Source organism: Geotrypetes seraphini, chromosome 1 (assembly GCF_902459505.1).
Source record: "Geotrypetes seraphini chromosome 1, aGeoSer1.1, whole genome shotgun sequence".
Classification (NCBI taxonomy): domain Eukaryota; kingdom Metazoa; phylum Chordata; class Amphibia; order Gymnophiona; family Dermophiidae; genus Geotrypetes; species Geotrypetes seraphini.
Window position 1 is genome coordinate 275,483,985 of NC_047084.1, and position 23,010 is coordinate 275,506,994.

The 23,010-nt window shown below is 43.2% G+C and overlaps 1 protein-coding gene across 3 annotated transcripts in view; it reads left to right on the forward strand.

Annotated features, from left to right (window-relative positions):
- The window catches only part of RMND5A (required for meiotic nuclear division 5 homolog A), a 36,745-nt gene extending 15,605 nt beyond the window's left edge, over positions 1-21,140 (forward strand). For all 3 annotated transcript variants that reach the window (XM_033952166.1, XM_033952175.1, XM_033952185.1), the window contains exons 6-9: positions 8,122-8,287; positions 13,069-13,171; positions 16,467-16,621; positions 19,979-21,140. In XM_033952166.1, the coding sequence (XP_033808057.1) occupies positions 8,122-8,287; positions 13,069-13,171; positions 16,467-16,621; positions 19,979-20,042 (488 nt within the window). In that variant the 3' untranslated portion in view covers positions 20,043-21,140. The remainder of the gene's footprint in view (positions 1-8,121; positions 8,288-13,068; positions 13,172-16,466; positions 16,622-19,978) is intronic.
- Positions 21,141-23,010: the final 1,870 nt, after the last annotated feature.

Sequence of the window (23,010 nt, forward strand, 5' to 3'; positions counted from 1 at the left end):
TGAGGCAGTGCTGGTCTGAAGGGATCCTTCAGTGCTTTGTAATTGATTTTTCTTTGATAATTGGCACTTTTCTTACAGCTAGGTCACATATTGCTCAATGAGCACTTTTAAAGAGGGACTCCCTTAGCGTTGCTGCTGGCTTGCCTGCTTTAGCAGCTGGGACAATTCAGGCTTTTAAGCCGCTATAGGCCTTGGGGGGGGTGGGGGTGGTTCTGTTTTTGGCGGGCTCGGCTCCGATTTTGGTGGGAAGCACCTCCATCTTGTCTGTAGCCTCAGGTGATCTTCCCCCTGTATTGGAGAGACAGGGGCAGGTTTCTGCTGGGTCCCCTACTGTGGCTGGAAGTCCCATTGGGCTGCCAGGGGGTTTTCCCTCTGATTTTGTTTTTGCCTTGTGTAAGGTTTATTTTCAGGTGGCCGGGGGTCTTGCTTCTGCTCTGGGAGGGGAGGAGGATGAATTTTTCCCTCGAAGGCCACTCTAGTATGGCCCTGCTCAGTGCCGGTTGCATCCCCATCTCCTCCTCTCTCGTCCAAGCGGATGAGAGTCTTTTGGGACGATTTTGCATATGTGGAGCAGTTTTCTTTCGATGAGGACCTGGATCCTCATGGGGGGACAGATGCCATTAACAGCGGCTTTGTGGTTCCATCAGCTGGTGAGGATGCATCCGTGGTGTACATTTTTCAGCGGGAAGAGCTCCAGGAGCTTATTCTTCAGGTCTCCTCGGTGTTGCGTTTTGAGGAAGACGTGAAAGAGCCCCCCACCGCCATCTTTTTTTTTCTCCACCATGCCTTCAATCCCCTTGGAGCTCGATTTGTCCACAGCCTTACTGAAATATTTAAATTTATTGAGTCGTTTGCGAGTCGCCTAGTAAGGGGAGCACAACTGTCCCAAAATACAGGCAGAAAACACGTGCTGGAAGCTCAAAGTACTATAATACTGAAAAGCCCTGACGGAGCTCCTGCATTCGGCAAGATGACGTCACTTCCTCTGCATCCTGCTCTTTTTCTATGCTTAAGGATATTCGGGATATTGTTCTTGCACAGTGGAAAGTTTTGCGCGTTCTATGGCCCACCTTTATCCCATCCCAGAGGGGGATAGGAATACCTTGAAGTTGCCCGTGGTGGACGCTGTGGTCTCTGAAATCGTGAAGCGGCATACTGTGCCCATTGAGGGCGGCTCAGCTTTACGGGACTCTGAGGAGTGTAAGTTAGAGGCTCGTCTTAAACAGAATTTTGATGTCTCTGCCTTAGTAGTTCAGGCGGCAATATGAGGCGGTCTGGTGGCTCGAGCCTGTTTTGATGGGCCGAGCGTGTCTTTGACCATGAGTCTGATGACTGGTCCTTGGTGGATCAGTAAGTAGCCAAAATTGAGATGGGTGCCTCTTATCTCTCTGATGCTCTGTATGACCTGTGGCGAGCGTCGGCTAAGTCTATAGCACTCAGGGTGGCCCCTCGTCGTACCTTGTGGCTTCGGGCTTGGTTGGCAGATGTGGCATCTAAGGCTAAGCTGACAAAATTTCCCTTTCAGGGGGTCTTTTTTGTTTGGCGAGGATTTGAACAAAGTTGGTCCAGACCTTGACAGACTCTACGGTGCCCTGTCTTCCTGAGGACCGTGCCTGCACGGGAAGGTGTTGCTCGGGGGTGTTTGCGTGATTTCTGCAGATATCGCCCTGCTCGAGGGGCTGCTTCCTTCCTGCTTCGGGGTCACCCTGGGGCCGTTTTCTTTCAGCGCATGCAGTCCTTTCGTGGGGCCCATCAGGGAGGGCATGATTCCTCCACTGGTTCCCCCTACTTCCTGTCCAGTGAGGGGCAAAAACCACAGATTCTTCGATGCTGGACTGAGGAGCTCATGTAGTCATTACCCACACTCACGGAGTGTGGTCTCTCCATAAATGCTCTCTATATCAGTTTTCCAGAGCTTTGAGCAATTTGAATTCTGTCAAAACATTCCAGTACCGCCTCCTTCAACAGGTAGCACTTGTTTGTATGGACAACCAGGCTGCCATGTTTTATTTGAACAAATGAGGAGGCAAGGGACCTTATCTCTTTGTGTGGAAGCAATCGAGATTTTGAATTGGGCCACTGCTCATGGGATACTTTCAGGGTGGTGTATTTGGTGGGGAAGCAGAATGTGTTGCGGTAAGAGCGGATAGCGTAGCTGGTTATAAGAAAGGTTTGGACAATTTCCTGGAGGAAAAGTCCATAGTCTGTTATTGTGAGAGACATGGGGCAAGCCATTGCTTTCCCTGGATCAGTAGAATGGAATGTTGCTACTCTTTAGGTTTTGGCCAGGTACTAGTGACCTGGATTGGCCACCGTGAGAACATTCTACTGGACTTGATGGACCATTGGTCTGATCCAGTAAGGCCATTATGTTCTTATGTAAATAGGTAACTCAGGGGTAATTAGGTAAGTAATTCAGGGGTAAAATACCTTCTCAGTAAAATACCTTCTCAGTAAACCTAATAAAGCCTTGTGCAATGCAAGAGACTTAAGCCACTGTACATTAAATAGGATGTGTTTAATACTCGTCTGAAAGAAGAATCCACCACACCACACCAAACCAATGAAGGTTAGTGTTTTACCTATGCCAGCTGCTTTAGGATGTGGAAATACTGGTCCTCTCCTGGTCTTTCTGGAAGTGACATATGGTGTCGATCTCTAGTTTGTGCCTTCTGATTATGAAAAGATGTAAACTTACCTGACCTGGTCTCTCCTGGTACTTCAGCCACAATCCTGCTTTTTTTTCCCTTCACTATGTTTGTTAGGATGTTTCCCTGTTTACAAAAGCGTGTGTCATTTTGCTTATGTATTTCCAGTCTTACCTGGGCACTTAGTTTGTTACACTCACACTTTCAACATCACTAAACTAGGGCACTGGGATCAATACTGGCTTTCTAGGGTTCCAGTCTCCAGGCTAGGCTGGTCTTGACAAATTGCTTGGCTTATTATACAAAAGTGCAGAATGTTGATGAGGATATCCAGTTGCACATTTCCTCCAGCTTCTTATAAAGTGTGCATGTAATTAAAAAAAACAACAACAACATATCTAGTCCATGAATGAATGCAATAAGGACTAAAGTTGAGAGAGCCAGAATGCTAAGCTGTGTAGATTTCAAGTTGTGTGCCACACTCTAACATTTTAAGTCTTCCTTCTGAAGGAAGAAACCAGTGCAAGACTATCCTAAACCCCAGTTCAAGGTATCAGTTTTGAGGTGAAGGTAGCAAAAATCTGTGCTCTGTGCTTCATGGCAAAGAGGAAAGGAAGTAGGCCAGACATGGGCAAACTACAGCCCGCGGGCTATATCCAACCTTCCAAACCCTGCCAACCGTGAGCCCTACATAACCTCCCTCCAGAGCAGCATAGAGCTGGCAGCACTCTAAACAGGCTGCTTCGTGGCCTTCTCTTGTGGGGGCCTTCTATGTGCCGCATTACTGATGACAGTAATGCGGCAAAGGGAATTCCCTGATAGAGAAGGCTGCGAAGCAGCCTGTTTAGAGTGCTGCTGACCTGATGCTGCTCTGGAGGGGGAGAAATGTAGGGCTTGCGGTCGGTGGGGTTTGGATGGAAGGGAAGGATGGAGGGTCAGCGGGAGTTCGGCGGCAGGGGTGGATGCTGTACATGGGAGGGGAGGGAAGGATAGAAGCTGGCAAGGGTTCTGTTTCACAGGGGGATGGGAGAGATGGAGGGATAGAAAGATGCTGCAGAGGGAAGGCACAAGGAGATGGGTGAGAGGGGAGGAAAGATGCTGAACATGTGGGGGAGAGAAAGGAAAGAGGAAGAATTGGGGTGAAGGAGAGGAAGGGAGAGATGATCATGTACATTCGTTTTGTACAATAAGCCTTACGTTTTCATGCTTTGCTGCCTTTTAAAGACCAAAACCTTTTATGTTATGATGTTTACATTTCATTTATATTAGTTCACACAAACACTCCATCCATCTGCTCTTGGTCCGGCCCCTCTGTCAAATTTAACAACTCATTGTGGCCCACGAGTCAAAAAGTTTGCCCACCCCTGAAGTAGGCTGATCCTGGTTAGCAAGCAGTGCTTAGCTGCTGCTACCCCTCTCCAATGTCAAAAGTATGGGGTCAGGGTGTCTTAGACTACAGAGGCTTGCATTGCTGACTTTATAGGAAAGCATTAGCTGGCAGAGGTAGTCGGGCACAGGTGTAGTGCTTCTGTAGTTTTTCCTGATGGGTAGAGATGCTTCAGGAACAGGAAAGGTGATTGTGCAGGGTGTCTGGGAGAGGGTGGAATAGATGGTGATTATGCAGGCAGGGTAGGACTTGGTTGGATTTGGCATGGGGAGGGGTATGACGAGGAGTACATGGGTTTGCACAAGGCAAAAACAACTTTTTTTTTTTTTTTTTTTTTTTTACCAGCCTTGGTCTTATTAGATTGCTGGTTTTTTTTTTTTTTTTGCTTAGTTTTGATTTTGTCAGCAGCAAATTAGAACATGTTCAGGCATCTGAGCACTCTGATCAGAGTATTTTAAGATCCACATATCTTGACCGCAGATGCACATGTCTACGTGTTCCAGAAAATAGTGCTGCACTGTGGGAAGAGCTGCTTGTTTGGATTTTGTAGACAAAACAAAAACCTAACTTGAGTTTGTTCAACAGAACAAATGACTCGACTGAATAGCATTTCAAGCAAGACAGATTAGGATGGTGTGAAGCTGGGTGTTTAAATACAACTTTAAAAAGGCGAGTTTAAGCATTATGGTGAAGGTTTTCAGTACAAGTTTTATCCTAATTTGAAATACAGAAAAGTTAGTATATGATACAAAGTATCCTTATCTGACACATACTAGTTCTGGTACCAATATACATTTCTTTGTAGCCTATTGGTCAAGGGCAGGGTGAAGAGAGATATTTATTGCTTTTCTAAAGCTGAGGAGTCCTTCAAGGGATCTGATCTGCAGGGGCAGTCAATTCCAGTGGCTCAATATGAAGTGGGAGTAGGACCGTCGCTTTACGGTTTGCAGTTGAAAGGCACGACCAGGGGTCATTTTGAAGCGTATTTTGTCCTGGAAGTGGAGGGATCGGTTTGGCACATATGGAGGAAGCTTAGTCATCACATAGCCTGGCGCGAGGTTGTGCAAGAATTCGAACGCTAGCATCAGGCCCTTGAAGACAGAGCATTGGCTATGGGTAGCCAGTGAGCCGACACTAGAGCCTGGGAGGCGGTCAGGGGCACGGAGGTTTTTCAGAAGCCTGATCACCGTGTTTTGAACATGCTGGAGATGTCGTACATTCTTCACTGTGAGACTGTCGAATAGTGCATTGCGGTAATCCATGCAGGAGAATACTAAGACAGAGTAGTTGGGCAAAGTCATACTCTGAAAAGTAGTTCCTTATTTTTCAGAGTTGTCATAGGTATGAGGGTCATTTCATAAATAAAACACGCTATTTTTTTTTTTTTTTTTTTTAATTTACATGGGGTTTTTTTTCCCAAGTATTTCTTTACAATCCTTCAATATAGTCTCCCTGCTTTGCAATGACCGAGTCCCAATGTCCGGGAAACTTCATTATTCCATCCAAGACACCGTTTTTGTTCAGTTGCCAAATGGCTTGGGTAATGGTGGAAGAAAGCTCTTCAGAGATGCAAAACGATGTCCATGCATAGGTTGTTTCAACTTTGGAAAAAGGTCGAAGTCTGGTGGACTCATGTCTGGACTGTAGGGAGCATGAGGTAACACCTCCCAGCCATATTTGCGTAGTTTTTTAATGGTAGCATTCCCTATGTGCAGGCGAGCGTTGTCGTGAAAAATGAGTGGCCCAGCCAAGAGCAACTAAGGTCGGGTTTGTGTATTTTTTTGCAAAAAATCACAATAATATACTGCTGTGACATGGAACTTTGTCTGTAATGATGATGCCTTCATGATCATATGCAAAATTCATCATTTGTTTGACTTTTAAGTTCGTCAAAATTTTTTTGGTCGTGGGGAAGATGGAGCTCTCCACTCGTTGGACTGTGATTTCAGCTCCAGCTCAAAGTCTCTGACCCACGTTTCATCAATAGCAGCAATGTGATTCAAGAATGCCTGACCTTTAACGTCAAATCTTTGTTTCAGCATGGTTGTGTTGTCCAGGCGTCTCTGCTGCTGTTTAGCAGTCAAGAACTGGGGGACCCATCGTGCAAAAATTTTCTCTTTTTTAAAAAAATCATTTGTCAGAATTCGGTATACTGATGTTGGTGAAATCCCTGTATTTCGGAAAGATTGTCGCATGACGATCTTGTTCAAGAGCATCAGCCACGAGTTTCACACATCATTCATCGTTTGTTGATTTTGGCCTTCCTGGTCTTGCATCATCATCTATGCTCACACGACCACTCTGAAAATGAGTTGCCCACTGAGAAACTGTACTATGGTCCACTATTAACTTGCCACAAACTTCACGTAATGCACTGTGGATGTCTGTCGGGTTTTTACCACATAGAGTACCCGAGACACCTGCAGCCTCCATTTCCCACACTATGTACACTACAGAGCTCCTAAGCACACATCCTGCTGCTTCAAGCACTGAAGTGAAAGTGAAACAAGGTTTACTGCAATTGCATCATCCACTCCCCAATGTTGCCAACCTGTGCATTATTTATGAAATTACCTTCTTAGTAAAATGAGGAAGATACCACCTAAGAGATATGGTTGGAAAGCAACAGATTATAATCGAGGAGTATTCCTAAGCTGCGCATTTGGTCTTTTGCAGTTATAGTAAGTCGAATCCCAGCACAGTGAGGGACGGTTGTGGTCACAGCATTCTTTGCAGATTCAAAGGAGTTCCGTCTTGGAGGCATTTAGTTGTAATTTGTTGACGGACATCCAGTTTTTGATTTCTGAGAGGCAGGTTAGGAGTTTTGTAATCTGGGCATCACTGGCTTCTAGCAGTAGGTACAGTTGATGTCATCCACGAAGGAGTGAATCTGTATTTGATATTTGCGGGCTATCTCTAGGACAGGTCTATTGTAGAGATTGAATAGTAAAGGGAATAGCAGAGCCCCCTGTGGAACACCATATTTGGTTGGTTTTGGTTTCTATGGCATGTCATTGAGCAGATGTTACCAGCTCTGTTGGTGATCACCTTACAGTTAAAATATTTGAAGAACATTTATCTTGATCTTTATGGGAAGCTTCTATACCTCTACTAATGACTGGGAAGTCAATTCAGAGCAGTTTTCAAGGACATCTATAATGAATTTTAAAATACAGATTCAGATGGATTCCACTGTGATTGTCATTGGCCTCCTTGCTGTTTGGCTAGGGTACCATATGAGTTCTAGCTTTTATTGATGCATTTGCGTTATTACACTATTATATACGTATATTATGTTTACACTCATCCTAAATAATTCTAGCAAATAAGGTATTATGTTCAAGCTTAGTTAACCATTCTAAGTATACTATATTTGCACAATCCTAAATATAGCAACGATACTATATTTGTTCTATTTGTCACTATTGTTACCTTCTTCTGGATATGGTTCAATCAGTGATCTAAAACAATGTCAAAACATAGAATTTTGTTTCTGAAAATCGGCACTTAAAATAAGAACACTCTTTTCAACTACAGAGGCAAAATAATGCTCAGAATGTAGGAAGTTGTTTGATTGGGCTGAGAACTTTTCAGCATCCTCGTAGAGAGAGGGGGAAGGAGAGAGAGTAGGATGTAGATAGATCATTCTTTGTACTGTGGCACAGCCTCCATTTCCTTCTTATGCCATTAGGCACTTTTCTTTCTTCTTTGGAGAATGACATGGGCCGCAGGGACTCAATTTCCCCGTCCTGTCCCCACAAGTTTTGTTGCTGTCTTTGACCCATTTCTGTAAGCTCTGCCTTAATTGCACAAGCCTCAAACACTTATGATTTTAAAATGATTGAGGCTTTTGCAGATGAGTACAGAGCTTGCAGGAATGGAACAGGGTTGGGATAGGAAAATGAGTTCCCATGGGGACAGGGAAAAATTTGTCCCCATGTCATTCTCTATTTGCTGCTTATAAAGCCTAGATTTATCCAACTGCTTTAAAGATAAGGATATGGATTAAGAACTGGAAATGATTTAATTAGGCTTAAGAGAGTGCTGCATGATGTCACTATTGTGTGTTTTTTTTTCTTTTTACAGATATCCAGGTTTTGATGGGAAGCCTAGTTTATCTCCGACAAGGTATAGAGAATTCTCCTTATGTTCATCTGCTTGATGCAAACCAATGGGCAGACATCTGTGACATTTTTACTAGAGATGCTTGTGCTCTCCTGGGTCTTTCCGTTGAATCACCTCTCAGTGTTAGGTAAAGGTTTTCTCTTTTTATTCACCTCCATAGTACCAAACTTTTTATCAAAACCTATTAGTATTACTTTCCAGTCTGTCTTGGGAATCAAGTTTTAGTGCGATGTAAGAAGGTTATAATAGCAGCCCACCGGGGGGTTGAATGTGCAAGTGGCCTGGACCCCGTTGGCCCAAAATAAGTAATATGAATTAAAGAATGACATGGAGACAATTTTTTCCCTGTCCCCGCGAGTTTTGTCATTGTCCCTGCTCCATTCCTGTAAATTCTGACTTGACCACACAAGCTTTGAAAACTTATGATTTTAAAGTGTTTGAGGCTTGTGCAGATGAGGACAGAGCTTGCAGGAATGGGGCAGGAAAAGAACTTGCCGGGATGGGACGGAAAAATGAGTTCTTGTGGGAATGGGGAAAATTTGTCCCCATGTCATTCTCTAATATGAATGTCAGATTCAGGAGACATGGATTAGCTGAAATCATTTTTTTTTTTTTTTTTTTTTCAGAAAGAAACTTGTCTTAATGCTAGCTTTAAATATGGAAACAGTATTTCTAGTGTGATTTGGTGCTTGATGCTTCATGATATAATGAGAAATGTGTGCAGCCCTCACTTTACGGATGCAAACATTTAATTGTTTTGTTACTTGGGCAACATGCACAGATGCACGTATTATCCACATAACCCTTAGCAGGAGAAGCCAGACCAATCATTGCAGTAAAACTCAACAATAAATTTGCAGCTCTGAAATAGTCAAAGTTAAAATTACTAGGTACTTGCTTGTCTTGACTACGAGATGTAGTAAAAATAATAAAAAATACAGTGAATACTGCTGCTGAGCACCATCCAACGGAAAAGCTGGGATCTTCAATATGGAAAGTGGCACATCGAACCTTAGAGTGTGACAAGTTTCAACTTTGGTGCAATCAGTCGATTGTAAGCTACGGTTGAGAAGAAGGTTTGTTTTAAAGTGTGCCGTAAATCTTGGAGCACGAACAATGCATTAACATGAAATTTGTTTCAAACTGCAAAAAAGTGCTAAAGAAACATGAAATATTAATTTCTTGTACAATCTCGCTCTATTCCTGGACAAGTGGAGTTATTTTCCTTTGGTCACCAGACAGCTTGTAGGAAGCCTCAATTATTCAGTGCTTTGAGCCTCCACCTCTTATCTCAAGACTGCCCCCCAGGAATTCAGGTTCTTTCCTACAAGCCAGACTGTAGGAGATTGTTTTTTGTCAGCTTATTTTGTTTCGGCATGTAGGAAGTTGTAAATCCGGCAGTGGTCCAGTGATGCATCCTCAAAGACGACCTTAAGCGTGTTACCTTTGAAAGGGCAACTCTTGTTTGGCAAAGGTCTGGATGACCTCATGGCAAGTGTGCAGGACTGCAAGCCCAAGTCCTTGCAGATAACAGGCCCGACCCTCCAGGGGGTCAGGGTGCCCTAGCTTTTGTCCCTTCAGATGTACCCGTCAGTACTTCAAGGGCTCCTCTGAGGAGCGCCCTTCCTAGTCTGCTAAACAGTTTTTCATAATACTCTTGGATAATTTGGGTCTATTCTGCCAGTTCTGCTTCAGATCTTGCCACAACACTTCAGTAAGGCTTAGAATGAATTCAACCTTGGCCAGTGCAAAACATGGAAATCTCTTCAGCCTTGCATCATGGATGGATGACCTGACATTTTTCTCAAATTTCTGATATAAAGAAGAATTTATGGTTCCATCAATGATGGTAAACCATCTAAATTCATGTAAACCTTTCTGAGCTCCCCTGGGAAAATGATTTAGAAAATTGAATAAATAAGTCCTGATACAGCATCACACAATGATGGATCCATCATCATGCTTGATAGTTGATGAGGTTCTTACTTTTGAAGGTAGTGTTTAGTTTTCAGTAAAACAGAATACTAGTACTGTATACTGAATATAAGTCGATCCGAATAGGTCAAGACCCCAATTCCCCCCCCAAAAGGAGGAAAAATGGTTGTCTCAAATATAAGATGGGGACTTAATATTCAAGTGCCATGCACTGCCAGGATCTGCACCCAGTGTCCCTTCCCTCATGCCCTCCCCTGCCAGGCTCTGCACTCAGCCCCCATCACTACTTGCCAGTTCTGCACCCAGCTCCCTTTCCTCCTTGCCCTGCAAGGCTCTGAACCCAGCCCCCTTCCCTCCCTGCCCTACCAGGCCATGCAGCCAGCCCCCCTCCCTGCCAGGCTCTGAACCCAACCCCCCTTACTACTTGCCAGGCTCTGCACCCTACCCCCCTCTCTGCCAGGCTCTGCACACTGTCCCTCCCCCTTCCTGCCTTGTACCCTTTTCCCCCTCTAGTGGTCTAGTGGTAGGCTGGGACAGGAGGGATTCCTCCAGCTCCTGTCTCCTGTCCCAGCTGATACTAACAATTTTTTTAGCTCCCTCCTCCCGCTTAGCTCTTCTTGCATCCCTGGTGGTCCAGCAGTGTATGGGCAGGAACAAACTATCCGCACTCCTGCCTTTTGCTGCACCCCTCCTTCTCGCCCTTCGATCTTGCGACCAGTGGCACGCAGGAGCAAGTTTCTCGAGCTCCTGCCCGGCCCTGCGCCACTTGCTGAATGGCTGCTGCCAGTTCTTGTGAGTCCCGTGAGAACTGGCGGCAGCCATTCAGAGAGTGGCGCAGGGCTGGGCAGGAGCTCGAGAAGCTTGCTCATGTGTGCCTCTGTTTGCGAGATCAGAGGGCAAAAAGGAGGGGCACAGTGTAAGGCAGGATTGTGGAAAGTTTGCTCCTGCCCATACACCGCTAGACCACCAGGGATACGAGAAGAGGTATGTGGGGGGTAAAAAAATTGTTAGTGTTTGCCGGGATGGGAGAGATCCATAGCCAGAGGAGTTTCCTTTGCATCTCTGTATGATGATACAGACAGTGGATGCCAACCTATAAGGCTGGGGTACACATTGCGAAGAGCACTGATCCCCTTCTCAGAGGAAGTGGTTGATCAACCGATTGGAGCTTTGGGCCATCCACCTAGCACTTCAGGCGTTTGGAGTGCACTGCAGAGCAAAGCAGTATGAGTTTTCTTGGACAATGCAACGGTGGTAGCCTATGCCAACCACCAGGGGGGCACCAAGAGTGCTCCTCTTCACTTGGAAACGTAGATGCTGTTTCACTTTGTGGAGTCCCATCTTTTGGTGCTCTCAGTGGAACATGTGGTAGGAGTGGACAACATGCAAGTGGATTTCCTCATCCAGAAGACTCTGGATCCCAGGGAGTAGTCACTGTCTCGGGAAGCCTTCACCTGCATTGTGAGTTGGGGGGGAGGGGCCCAATGTTTGATCTGATGGCATTGGCGGCCAAACAAAAAGGTGGATTGGTTGTTCAGTCAAAAGATATAACCCAAGAAGCAAAGGTCTAGACGCCCTGGTGCAACCTTAGCCAAAGGACTTCTTTAGGTCTTCCCTCCATGGCCCATGATAGGCAGACTGGATGCCCTGGTGCAATCTTAGCCAAAGGTCTTTTTTATATCTTCCCTCCGTGGCCCATGATTGGCAGACTTCTGTGCAAGATCATGGCACACCAAGGGTTGGTGATTCTAGTAGCATCGAGCTGGTGATTCTAGTGAGCCCTACATAACCTCCCTCCAGTCGCTGCCTTGCTGGCCTGGAACTTCCTCTCCTACGTTAGAATTGACGTCAGAGGTGAAGGCTTGTGGGCCCGGTGCTTGTACGTGCCAGGTCTGGCTCGGGGAAGCAGGGAGAAATTAGCGTGGTGGCTTGGGGGGGGTAGGGGGAGAGAAAAAGAAAGACAGGCAGGAGGAGAGAGAAAGAAATGCAGAAATAAAGAGGTCAGGGGGAAAGAGAAAGAAAGAGAGACAGAAAAGGGGAGGGGGCAGAAAGAAAGAAATATTGGATTTACAGAAGAAGGAAGAGCAACCAGAGACTCATGAAATCACCAGACAAAAAGGTAGAAAAAATTTAGTGATCAAAATGTGTCTGTTTTGAGAATTGATATCTGCTGTCTATATTTTGCACTATGGCTCCCTTTTATTAAGCCGCAATAGTGGTTTTTAGCGCAGAGAGCCTATGAGCGTCGGGAGCTGCGAGGGGCATTCAGCGTAGCTCCCTGCGCTAAAAACCACTATCACAGTTTAGTAAAAGGGGAGGGGGTATATTTGTCTATTTTTGTATAGTTGTTACTGAGGTGACATTCCATATTTTAAAGTCATCTGCCTTGACCTCTCAAACCCCTCCGAATACAAATGATAATTAACATTTTTAATGCGTACAGTGTGTTTTGTGTTCTTTAAAATTTTATTGTTGGTAGATCATTTTGACTTGGTCGTTTTAAAAGTAGCTCGCAAGCCAAAAAAGTGTGGGTGATCTAGAGGATATATGCCTAATCTCCCATACTCTCATTGCAGGTTGCACTCTGGTATTTTTTTTTTGTTTTCACCTTGTTATGTATTGCAAATGGTTAAGTTTGTTTCATCTGTTTGATGTTAATGATATGAGAAGAACAGACATGTTTTCTTGGGGAGTGTCCCCATACCCCTTCCTATTCTGTTTCCTCTTTAGGGTTGACCATTTGCTTTGGTATGAACTGGGGAGTACAGAGAGATGAGAGGCAGAGCAAAAAAATGCTAATGAGGCTGTCTACAAAAATTCTCGTTAGAATGGATTGACTACCCAAAACCTAATCTTTCCTTGGCACAAATAACAGTAGTGCCCTGACCTTTTAAGAAAACTGCAAACCAGTATATGAGATGGGTTGGGAAGTGTGATCAGAAGTACTCTGTGCTAAAATGTATCTCTCTCCAGTTTTTCAGCAGGGTGTGTAGCTCTTCCAGCTCTCATTAACATCAAAGCAGTGATTGAACAAAGACAGTGCACTGGCGTTTGGAACCAGAAAGACGAATTGCCAGTAAGTTATACTTGGTAAAGCTTGCTAGCTAGATGTGTATCTTTGAGAGGAAAGGATAGTAGATGGCATGGATAGGCAGACTGGATAGGCCATAAGGGCTTTATCTGCTTTCATTTTCCTCTTTTTCATGAAGTACATCAGAATATAAATAAATAAGAGGATTCCAGAGACATAGCTTTGAAGCATAGAACCATTGAGTGTGCATATTTAATATAGTTTCACAAGACTATCTTGTGTTGCCTCCATCAAAACTATGTTGTATCAGCCCATGAGAAAAGGTGTAAAATGAATCCAGATATTTTCAAAGTATGGCCATCTCCATCTGGACTTCTCAGATATTTTGATGGTGGCTAGTTCATGTAGGAACAAGGGATGAGCAGCTTCCCAGTGTCTTATTGTTTCAGCATACTTAGCTTAAGACCTGAAAGGTTTGAGCACATTTGAGAACTTGGACTTCCTCCAAGGTAATTCAGTGCAGCATATTCAGAAGATGCATGCAAGACAGCCACTTAAGGCTGGATTTTCAAAACAGCTGCCGAAAGGTGCCAAGCCATTAAAAACAGACAAAAAAAATTAGGCGAGTATGTATTTCTGGTGATCCGGATGCCCTCTTTCTCCTCAGTTAACTTCCTCGCCAAGTGGCAGATGAAATTTAATGTGGACAAATGCAAAGTGATGCACATTGAGAAGAATAACCTGAATCACAGTTACCGGATGCTAGGGTCCACTTTGGGGGTTAGCGCCCAAGAAAAGGATCAGAGTATCATTGTAGACAATACGATGATACCTTCTGCCCAATGTGCGGCGGCCAAAAAAGCAAACAGGATGCTGGGAATTATTAAAAAAGGGATGGTTAACAAGACTAAGAATGTCATAATGCCCCTGTATCGCTCCATGGTGCGACCTCATCTGGAGTATTGCATTCAATTCTGGTCTCCTTATCTCAAGAAAGATATAGTGGTGCTAGAAAAGGTTCAAAGAAGAGCGACCAAGATGGTAAAGGAGATGAAACTCCTCTCATATGAGGAAAGACTAAAACGGTTAGGGCTCTTCAGCTTGGAAAAGAGACCGCTGAAGGGATACATAATCTCATGATTGAAGTCTACAAAATCCTGAGTGGAGTAGAACAAGTGGATTGATTTTTCGCTCCGTCAAAAATTACAAAGACTAGGGAACACTCGATGAAGTTACATGGAAATACTTCAGTGTTCTCCCCAGAAATATTTTCCAGCCGGGTGGGACGGGGAAATTTGGTGGTGGGGAAAATTAAGGGCTCCTTTTACTATGCTGCAATAGTGTTTTTAGCGCATGCAGAATTGCCGCGCTACACGACTAGAACTAACGCCAGCTCAATGCTGGCGTTAGCGTCTAGCACGTGCGACAATTCTGCGCGAGCTAAGCGTGTAGTAAAACCGCTATCGCAGCTTAGTAAAAGGAGCCCTAAATGTGTACTACAGTGGTACCTTGGTTTACGAGCATAATTCGTTCCAGAAGCATGCTCGTAAACCAAAATACTCGTATATCAAAGCGAGTTTCCCCATAGGAAATAATGGAAACTCTCTTTGATACGTTCCCCCCCCAGGCCAGTGGCGCTGCACCCCCCCCAAGAACTGGCATTGCTCCTGCGATCTGGCGACCCTCCCCGCTTGCGTCGCACCCCCTCCCCGCCGCGATCCAGCATCCCCCAGGCATCCACCCACCCACCCACCCAATCACATTTCTTACTCCCGTTTGGCACCGGCACTGGCATCAACGCACAGGACATGCCGGTGCCCAAAGATCTGCCTCCTTCGCGCTGGGCCTTGAGCATCTGCGAAATTGTCATGAATCAGAAGGATACATATCCTGTAGGTCCTAAAAGCAGGCTTGTGGATTAGATATAAACTATGAAGGCAGTGGCATACCTAGCATATGTGACACCCGAAGCCCATCATTTTTTGACACCTCCCCCCATCTGTATGAAAAACATGATTTTTAGTAACAAACCACACATCACACAAGAGTGTACCTAGGAAAAGGCAGCATCTTACATATTGCAGTGAGCAGTACATCAATACACCCATTGTAAAACTAAACAAGCCAGACTAGTATAGATCAATCCTACACATTCAATCCTAACTGAAAACCATGTCTTTCGAACACACAGAACACCTTTGCCTAGTATGGAATATGTAATCACAAACTAACCCCTCCCCTTTTTACAAAACTGTAATGTGGTTTTTAGCCATGGTGGTAACAGTTCAGACTCTCATAGAATTCTGAGCAATTACCACCATAGCCGGTGCTAAAAAAACGCTCTACAGTTTTGTAAAAGGGGGGATAAAATAGAAAAATGTAGACAAAGGTTAAATTGAACCACCAAGAAGCTGGACTCTGCATACAATGCAACACCACAGAAACAGTAATTTGCGACTTTTGGCGTGACATTAACGTTATCTTTCCAGCTTTTTTGTGACATTTTTTCTTTCCTCCTTTTTTACCATGGACCCCTGATGAAGGTTGTCCGAAACACGGACCGTGATTGTACTCAGACAACCTGACTTAGGAATAAGGCTTATTCCCATTATTCCCTCATCTGTACCTCCAAAAAAGGGGGGGGGAAAACTAGAGAGTGAAGGACAATTACTCCAGAAATCATCATGGAAACTCTACAGCTATTTTTCCAGGAAGGTTCTTTTTTAAAAAAAAATTCTTTAGATAATCTAAAAAAAAAAATACTGTAGATAATCTACAGTAATTTGCGACTTTTGGCGTGACATTAACGTTATCTTTCCAGCTTTTTTGTGACATTTTTTCTTTCCTCCTTTTTTACCATGGACCCCTGATGAAGGTTGTCCAAAACACGGACCGTGTTGGGTCCCCCACTTGGTAAAAGGTTTTTAGATATGATTTATTTGTCACAATAAAATTTGCCTGCATCGTGTACAAGCCTGCAGTTTTGGTTTGTTTGCTCAATATTTTATGTAAATGCATCATCTCTTGTGCACAATTGTAGTTTTAAAAATGAATAAAGAATTTTTTTTTAAAAAGAACCTTCCTGGAAAAATAGCTGTAGAGTTTCCATGATGATTTCTGGAGTAATTGTCCTTCACTCTCTAGTTTCCCCCCCCTTTTTTGGAGGTACAGACGAGGGAATAATTTGAATAAGCCTCATTCCTAAGTCAGGTTGTCTGAGTACAATCTCAGTCTCTTAGATTTACTGTTAATGCTCCTGTGAGTAGCTACTGTTGAACTTTCTTAGGGTAAGTAATAAGGTCTTTGATTAACCTGCTGATTGAATTAATATGTTTTGCAGATTGAAGTGGATCTTGGTAAAAAGTGCTGGTATCACTCAATATTTGCCTGTCCCATTCTTCGACAACAAACGACAGACAATAATCCACCCATGAAACTTGTTTGTGGACATATTATCTCTAGAGATGCATTGAATAAAATGTTTAATGGTAGTAAGTAAGTACCACTTTTGAAATCATCTAATGAGGGCCACAGTTAAAAAAAGTTGTTTGTAGTTTGTTACTGAAGAGCAAGGTCCTGTGCTAGACTTTTAAGCCAGCTCTCATCAGAAACCAGTCATTTTTAAGATAAATATAATGGTTTCCAAATAGTGTAGATTCAAATGAGTGTTCTCAGATTTCATTTGAATTACTTTTCTGATTTTGTTTTGTTTTATTTTTTAATTTTAATCTTTTTTTGCTATTTATTGGAGTGTTCAAACAGTTTCATATAACTGGGGGTGTTAATGTTACATTTTGGACTAAGAGTTCTGTCTTTGTGCAGCCTTGCAGATATAAACCATTCTTGGAGGTCATGCATGGTTTTCTGCAGATATGTGCTTGTGTTTTGGAATTGAAAACTCCAAGTTCAATGGCTGGTTTAACATTAGCTGCAGTGTGGTCATCAAACTTGGGACTTGTTTTGGTCACCTTCCTTTTAAGCCTTGGTTCTGTAAGATGAAAGGATTGTGCAGATGTATAGTTAAGTGAATGTTGTCCCACTACCATCATGATCACCACAAATTATTCAAAGGAACTAGGGATAGAAGTACAAAAGTGAGGTGTTGGTGAACATGATATATTGAACTGTATAGCAGGAAGGTATAATATCAAGATAAATACAGCTGAAGTCTTAATATCTAAATCTATACCTTTCTCTGCTGAATTACCATGCTCTTTAAAACACATTTAATCTAAGCCTAAATAGAAGAAGAAAGACAGAACCAAGGCTGTTTAGAATTTTTTTTGTTTTAGATTAAAATTAGCCCTATGTTACCTCTTATGTGCTGCTCCAGTTTCCCAATTGCATTTTACCTTACCATATAAGAATATTTTAAGGTTCCAACTTTTACCTACCTAAGTTGTCTGAACAACTTTTAATCATAAACTGGGCATGAAAATGATGTAAAATCAAGCTACTGTAGAATTGGAGTAGTAGTACGAGAACTCCAGCTATTATGTTACAAACCAAGGTAAGAGTAGTGCATACATAAGGTGACCATTTATTATTTTTCCTCAAAAAGGGACATCTACTAATTTTAGCCCTAACCCCACCCCAACCCTGCCCACAATTTCTTCCATTCATTTTTCATGTACACACAATATCTTTTTAATTCATAATGGTAACCATAAAATTTTAAAAAACACAAAGCACACTGTAAGCAGAGAAAAGGTTAATTATCATTTATATTTGTTTTATTTTCAAAGACTTTAAAATATGCAATGTCACCACAGTGACAACTATAGAAAAATAGACAAATATAGTGCAAAATATAGGCAGCAGATATAGATTCTCAAAACTGTCCCCTCCCACTCACTGCCTTCCAGCATTTGTCCCCTTGTTGAACTGCTCCTTTGTCCTCAGCAACACTCCCCGCATCACTATGTCCAATATCCCCCCACCTTGCATCTCCTCTCTTCTTACTTGTGGAACTGTTCCTCTTAGTCTTTCCAACTCTTTGAACTGCTCCTTGCTCCAGCACTCCTGGATGGCGGATGATGATCCAGCACTCCTGAACGTCCCGGCCTGGCTCAAGCAGCTTCGAAACGCTGCATGTGGCTGACCCTCAAGCCTCTCTCCGACGTGAACTCTGATGTTGGAGAGAAACAGTGGCGCACCTAGGGTATGTGACACCCGGGGCCCATCATTTTTTGACACCCCCGGCCCCGCCCTTGGTACACCACTGCCACAGGGCAATAGCAACTCTCCAGAACTTTTACTACAAATGCTCTTGCATGAACAAGCATGTACAAAGGTCAGAGCTGAAGTGCTTACAGAATTTGTCCAATTTGCTTTGGAGAATTTTTTTTTAAATTTTTTTATTCATAAAATCTCCCAGAAAGCAGGTATGTGAAAATACAGGTCAGTAACAACGCCCTCTGGCAAACCCCTGAGTAAAGTACCTAATACAGTATTAAAGCACAAGGCACAAAACCCCCAAATCGACCACCAACAAATACAAACTATCTCTTAAGTAGTACAGACTGATGCAAATGATACATTTGCTCTATTTGTCACAGGGTGAGGAGAATGAATGATTCACTTCTATTGGTTGGAGCTGTGAACCTACAACTTTTGCACGGGAGTTTGATTTGTCCAGTTTTTTTCCCCCGTGGCAAGCAGCAGTCATTTTGGTGGTTTGCTGGAGGCTTGTGATCTATTGGGGAAGTAGTAAACCTGGCTGTCTTTATTGCGCTGTACGGGAACTTTTTACATTACCTGCAAAGTTTTCCGAAATCCCCCTTTGCTTCAGTTTCTGCAATCCATTTTGGGGCTTGCAAACACGTTTTACCATCCTTACAACGTCAGACAGGTCCCCGGCCACAGCCCCCTGCTGATAAGACACCAGGCTGCCACCCGAAGAGAAGAGCCGCTCTCCTTCACTCGCATTCCACCCCATGAACAGAGAAGCCAAGTTCAAAAACGTGTCCTGCACCAGCATCCTGCCTGCTTATACTGCAGCCCACAACCATGTGGCGAGCTGCTGCTGTTGGAGGGCAAATTTATATCCGCGACTCAGCACCTCTCCCTGGAGAAAAAACCCTCCCCATACTACTGTGAAACTCATACCTGAGGTCGCTCACCATCAATCTCACAGGGTGACCCATCAAAAGCGCCCCAACAATCAAGCGCCAACCCGTTCTTCACTGACACAACCCCTCCCCCTTGGATGCGTCCCGCCTTAATCGGAAGCGGAAGTTTTGTTAGAGCAGGTCAAAGCAGCAGTTGGCTTGTAGGAGGTGACATCTTGAGTGGATGCGCGTGTCCCCAGTTCTTCCAGGGTTTTGAACGGGACCGTCCTGTTATTACATTGCCCTCACCACTGAAGATGGGACATTTTGGCGTCCCGAAGCAGTGTGTGGGGACAATGGGACAGGCGGTATAATAACGGGACGGTCCCGTTCAAAACGGGACGTATGGTCACCTTATGCATACATCAACTTCAGTGTGGAGTGACTTCTGAATGTCATATGGTCTAAAAACCTAATTCAGCCAAAATAGCATTTTTGCATGCTGAGCAAGTGTTGTTAATCGGTTTATAAAATGTTAGAGACTTAATTTAAAATCTTAAAATAAAAGTACTGGCTAGATCTTCCAGTCTTCATTTTGCATATTTTTTGGCTTTTATTTATATTTGAATTCCTACATTTCTTATCTTATTACAGTTTTTATAATCCACTACATCCTTGGGTTCTTTTCCTTTTATGTATTAAATTACTTTTGGGAAAACAAATAGCTTACAGATCAGATTATTCCTTTATTGTAAATTTGCCAGCTGAAAACTGTGTAATATGTAGTTTTTGTCTCTTCTAGATTAAAATGTCCGTATTGTCCAATGGAACAGGGCCCAGGTGATGCTAAACAGATATTTTTCTGAAGCTGCAGTCTTTCCACATAAGTGACATGGAGTTTGCCAGTGTCTTGGAAGAGCTAAGTGTTCCGTGTACTACAGCAGATTGCCGAACTCTTTTGTGCAGTACAATGCTCAAATTTTATCAACGCGTAACATATATTTACAGAACGGAATGCAACATGTACCACAGGGATTTACTCCAGGCTTGGTGTCGTCCTTACCTGATCAAGTAAAATACACCAGCAACTGTCGTTTCATTCAAGTTTTTTGTACTGCAACATCCCCAGATCTCACATATCAGTTAAATATTTCTACTACTGTTGTCATAGTAGCTGTCATCAAAGAATGTGGTTTTGTTTCTTAAACTGTATGTATAATTATACAGTAAAGAATAAAAAGTAAGGCGAGTAGGGTAGAGGAATACTGCTTTAAGTGATTTTTTTCCCCCGAAAGACACACGACGCAGTTTATTTTCTCCCTTATGGACAGACATTTTTTCAGCTTTTAGCTTTTACACAGAGCTCAACTGTAAATGCCTATTACTAGTTCTGCAAGACTTCTTAAATTTAGAGTGGTGTTAACTCTTAACTGAAGGAGTAGATCCGTTTTTATTTTTCTATTTTTGGTTGCAGAGTCCTGTACTAGAGCTGTATTCATGAGATGTGTTCTTGTGTTATCCCGGTGTTTGAACTATGTATTCACAATTAAGCTATCAATTGCATTTGGATGTATAGTTTAATGGAAAATTCTGTATATATATGTATAGATGAACCAAAAATAAATATCTGGCATAATGTAAAACATAATTAAAATTTGTCCTGGATAGTCACCTGGTTGCATCTGAGTCTCAGAGAATGAAAAGGTGGTGCATTTTTCTGAAGCTATACACATTTTATTTTATCTTGACCTTTTATGATATTGCAGTCCATATGACTTGTTTTTTAAAGCTTTTATCTTGTTGGACTTTCTGCTAGGTTTGGTGTCACAATCTCCATCCTCTTTGTGTGGATGTGTTTATTTATTGCATTGTAAGGTACATTAACCACAGGAGGATTAGAATGAAATGTAAATATATATATTTCTGTACTGTGAAATAAAACGTGGGAAACCACATTGAGTACAGTGAAATGTATTATGGAATGTGATTGGGTAATCCCACACTCTGTTGCATGCAGTTAACTGTGTGTCCTATTTAGTATATACAGCTGTGATAAAATGAGAGCTCTCAGAATTCTGCATTATTCTTTTATGCGTATCTTCTATACATAAGAACATAAGAATTGCCGCTGCTGGGTCCATTGTGCCCAGCAGTCCGCTCCTGCGGCGGCCCCTAGGTAAGGACCTGAGCCCTAACTGAGTCTAGCCTTACCTGCATACGTTCTGGTCTAGCAGGAACTTGTCTAACTTTGTTTTGAATCCCTGGATGGTGTTTTCCCTTACGACAGCCTCCGGAAGAGTGTTCCAGTTTTCCACCACTCTCTGGGTGAAAAAGAACTTCCTTATGTTTATACGGAATCTATCCCCTTTTAACTTTAGAGAGTGCCCTTTCGTTCTCCCTACCTTGGAGAGGGTGAACAACCTGTCTTTATCTACTAAATCTATTCCCTTCATTATCTTGAACGTTTCAATCATGTCCCCTCTGTCTCCTCTTTTCAAGGGAGATGAGGTCCAGTTTCTCTAATCTCTTGCTATACGACAACTCCTCCAGCCCCAAGAAAGATATGTTAATGTACATTTCTCCCTCCGGATTCGCGGGGGATAGGGGCAGAGCCGGACCACGAATGGTGAAAAACCACGAATATCTGGCTTTGACCCACCCCCGCCTCCCCGGCCTTACCTGGTGGTCTAGTGGGCTTTTGGGGCAGGAGCGATCTTCCTACGCTCCTGCCCTGTGCAGATCGCCATTAGGAAATGGCTGCTGTGAGTTCCCGTAGTCTCTCGAGACTACGACGGGAACTCCCTACAGCTATTTCCTAATGGCGATCTGCATGGGGCAGGAGCGTAGGAAGATCGCTCCTGCCCCGAAAGCCCGCTAGACCACCAGGTAAAGGCCGGGATGCCGGGGGGAAGACTTAAGGATATTTTTTTTTTCTTTTTCCCCCTCCCCAAAAAATCGCGAATATGTGAAATCGCGATTACTGAAACCGCGAATGGGGAGGGGGAAGTGTATAGTCTCTCTGCTCAGTAGGTGTTGAGCAATGGGTATTATAGCTTGAAAGTCTCAACCATTAACAAGTCAAAATAAGTGTTCCTTTCTGAACTTAAACCAGGTTCTAATCATGGATGGCTGTCTGGTTGTCCATTGTTCACACAACACCTAACAAGGGCAGAAGACCACCTTTTTTGTCCGTTCAGTGCCTGGACCTGCTGCCAATTCTATACTTTCTTTTTTTTTTTTTTAAATTCTTTATTCATTTTCAAACTTACAATAAGTGTGATAAAATGTCCAAACAAATTAACAATATCTATATCACTTAATAATCATCAATGGTAACAGTGATAAATACTTAACTCCCACTCTTCCCCCCCTTACCTATCAAATAATCAATACTTATACAATACATAACTATAAAACTCCCCCCCCTTCCCTCACAATTGAACTTGTAAATTTAAGGGAAAAGAAAATTTCATCTAATCAGTACAATACTTTGTTAATGGCTCCAAAACATCTTGAAATTTCTTGAAACTACCACTTTCTGATGCTGTGTTGGTCCTTGGATCATATTAGTTAGTTGAAGCACACCGATTGTCCTGGGTGCCTTGTTGGATCTCTGCCTTAGTGGTGGCCTGAAGAGGGCTGGCATATAAGCCAGCAGGTGTTATACATGTCTGTTGGCAAGTGATTTAAAACAGTATGTGGGGTGCAGTAACAGCATTGCACTTTCCCACCTGAGTTATATTACCTGTAGGCACTCCTCTGATCTACACTGAGGATCTATTGTTGAAGTGCCAGCAGGCTGTATTGCACTAGAAATGTTACAGTGGCAAACAA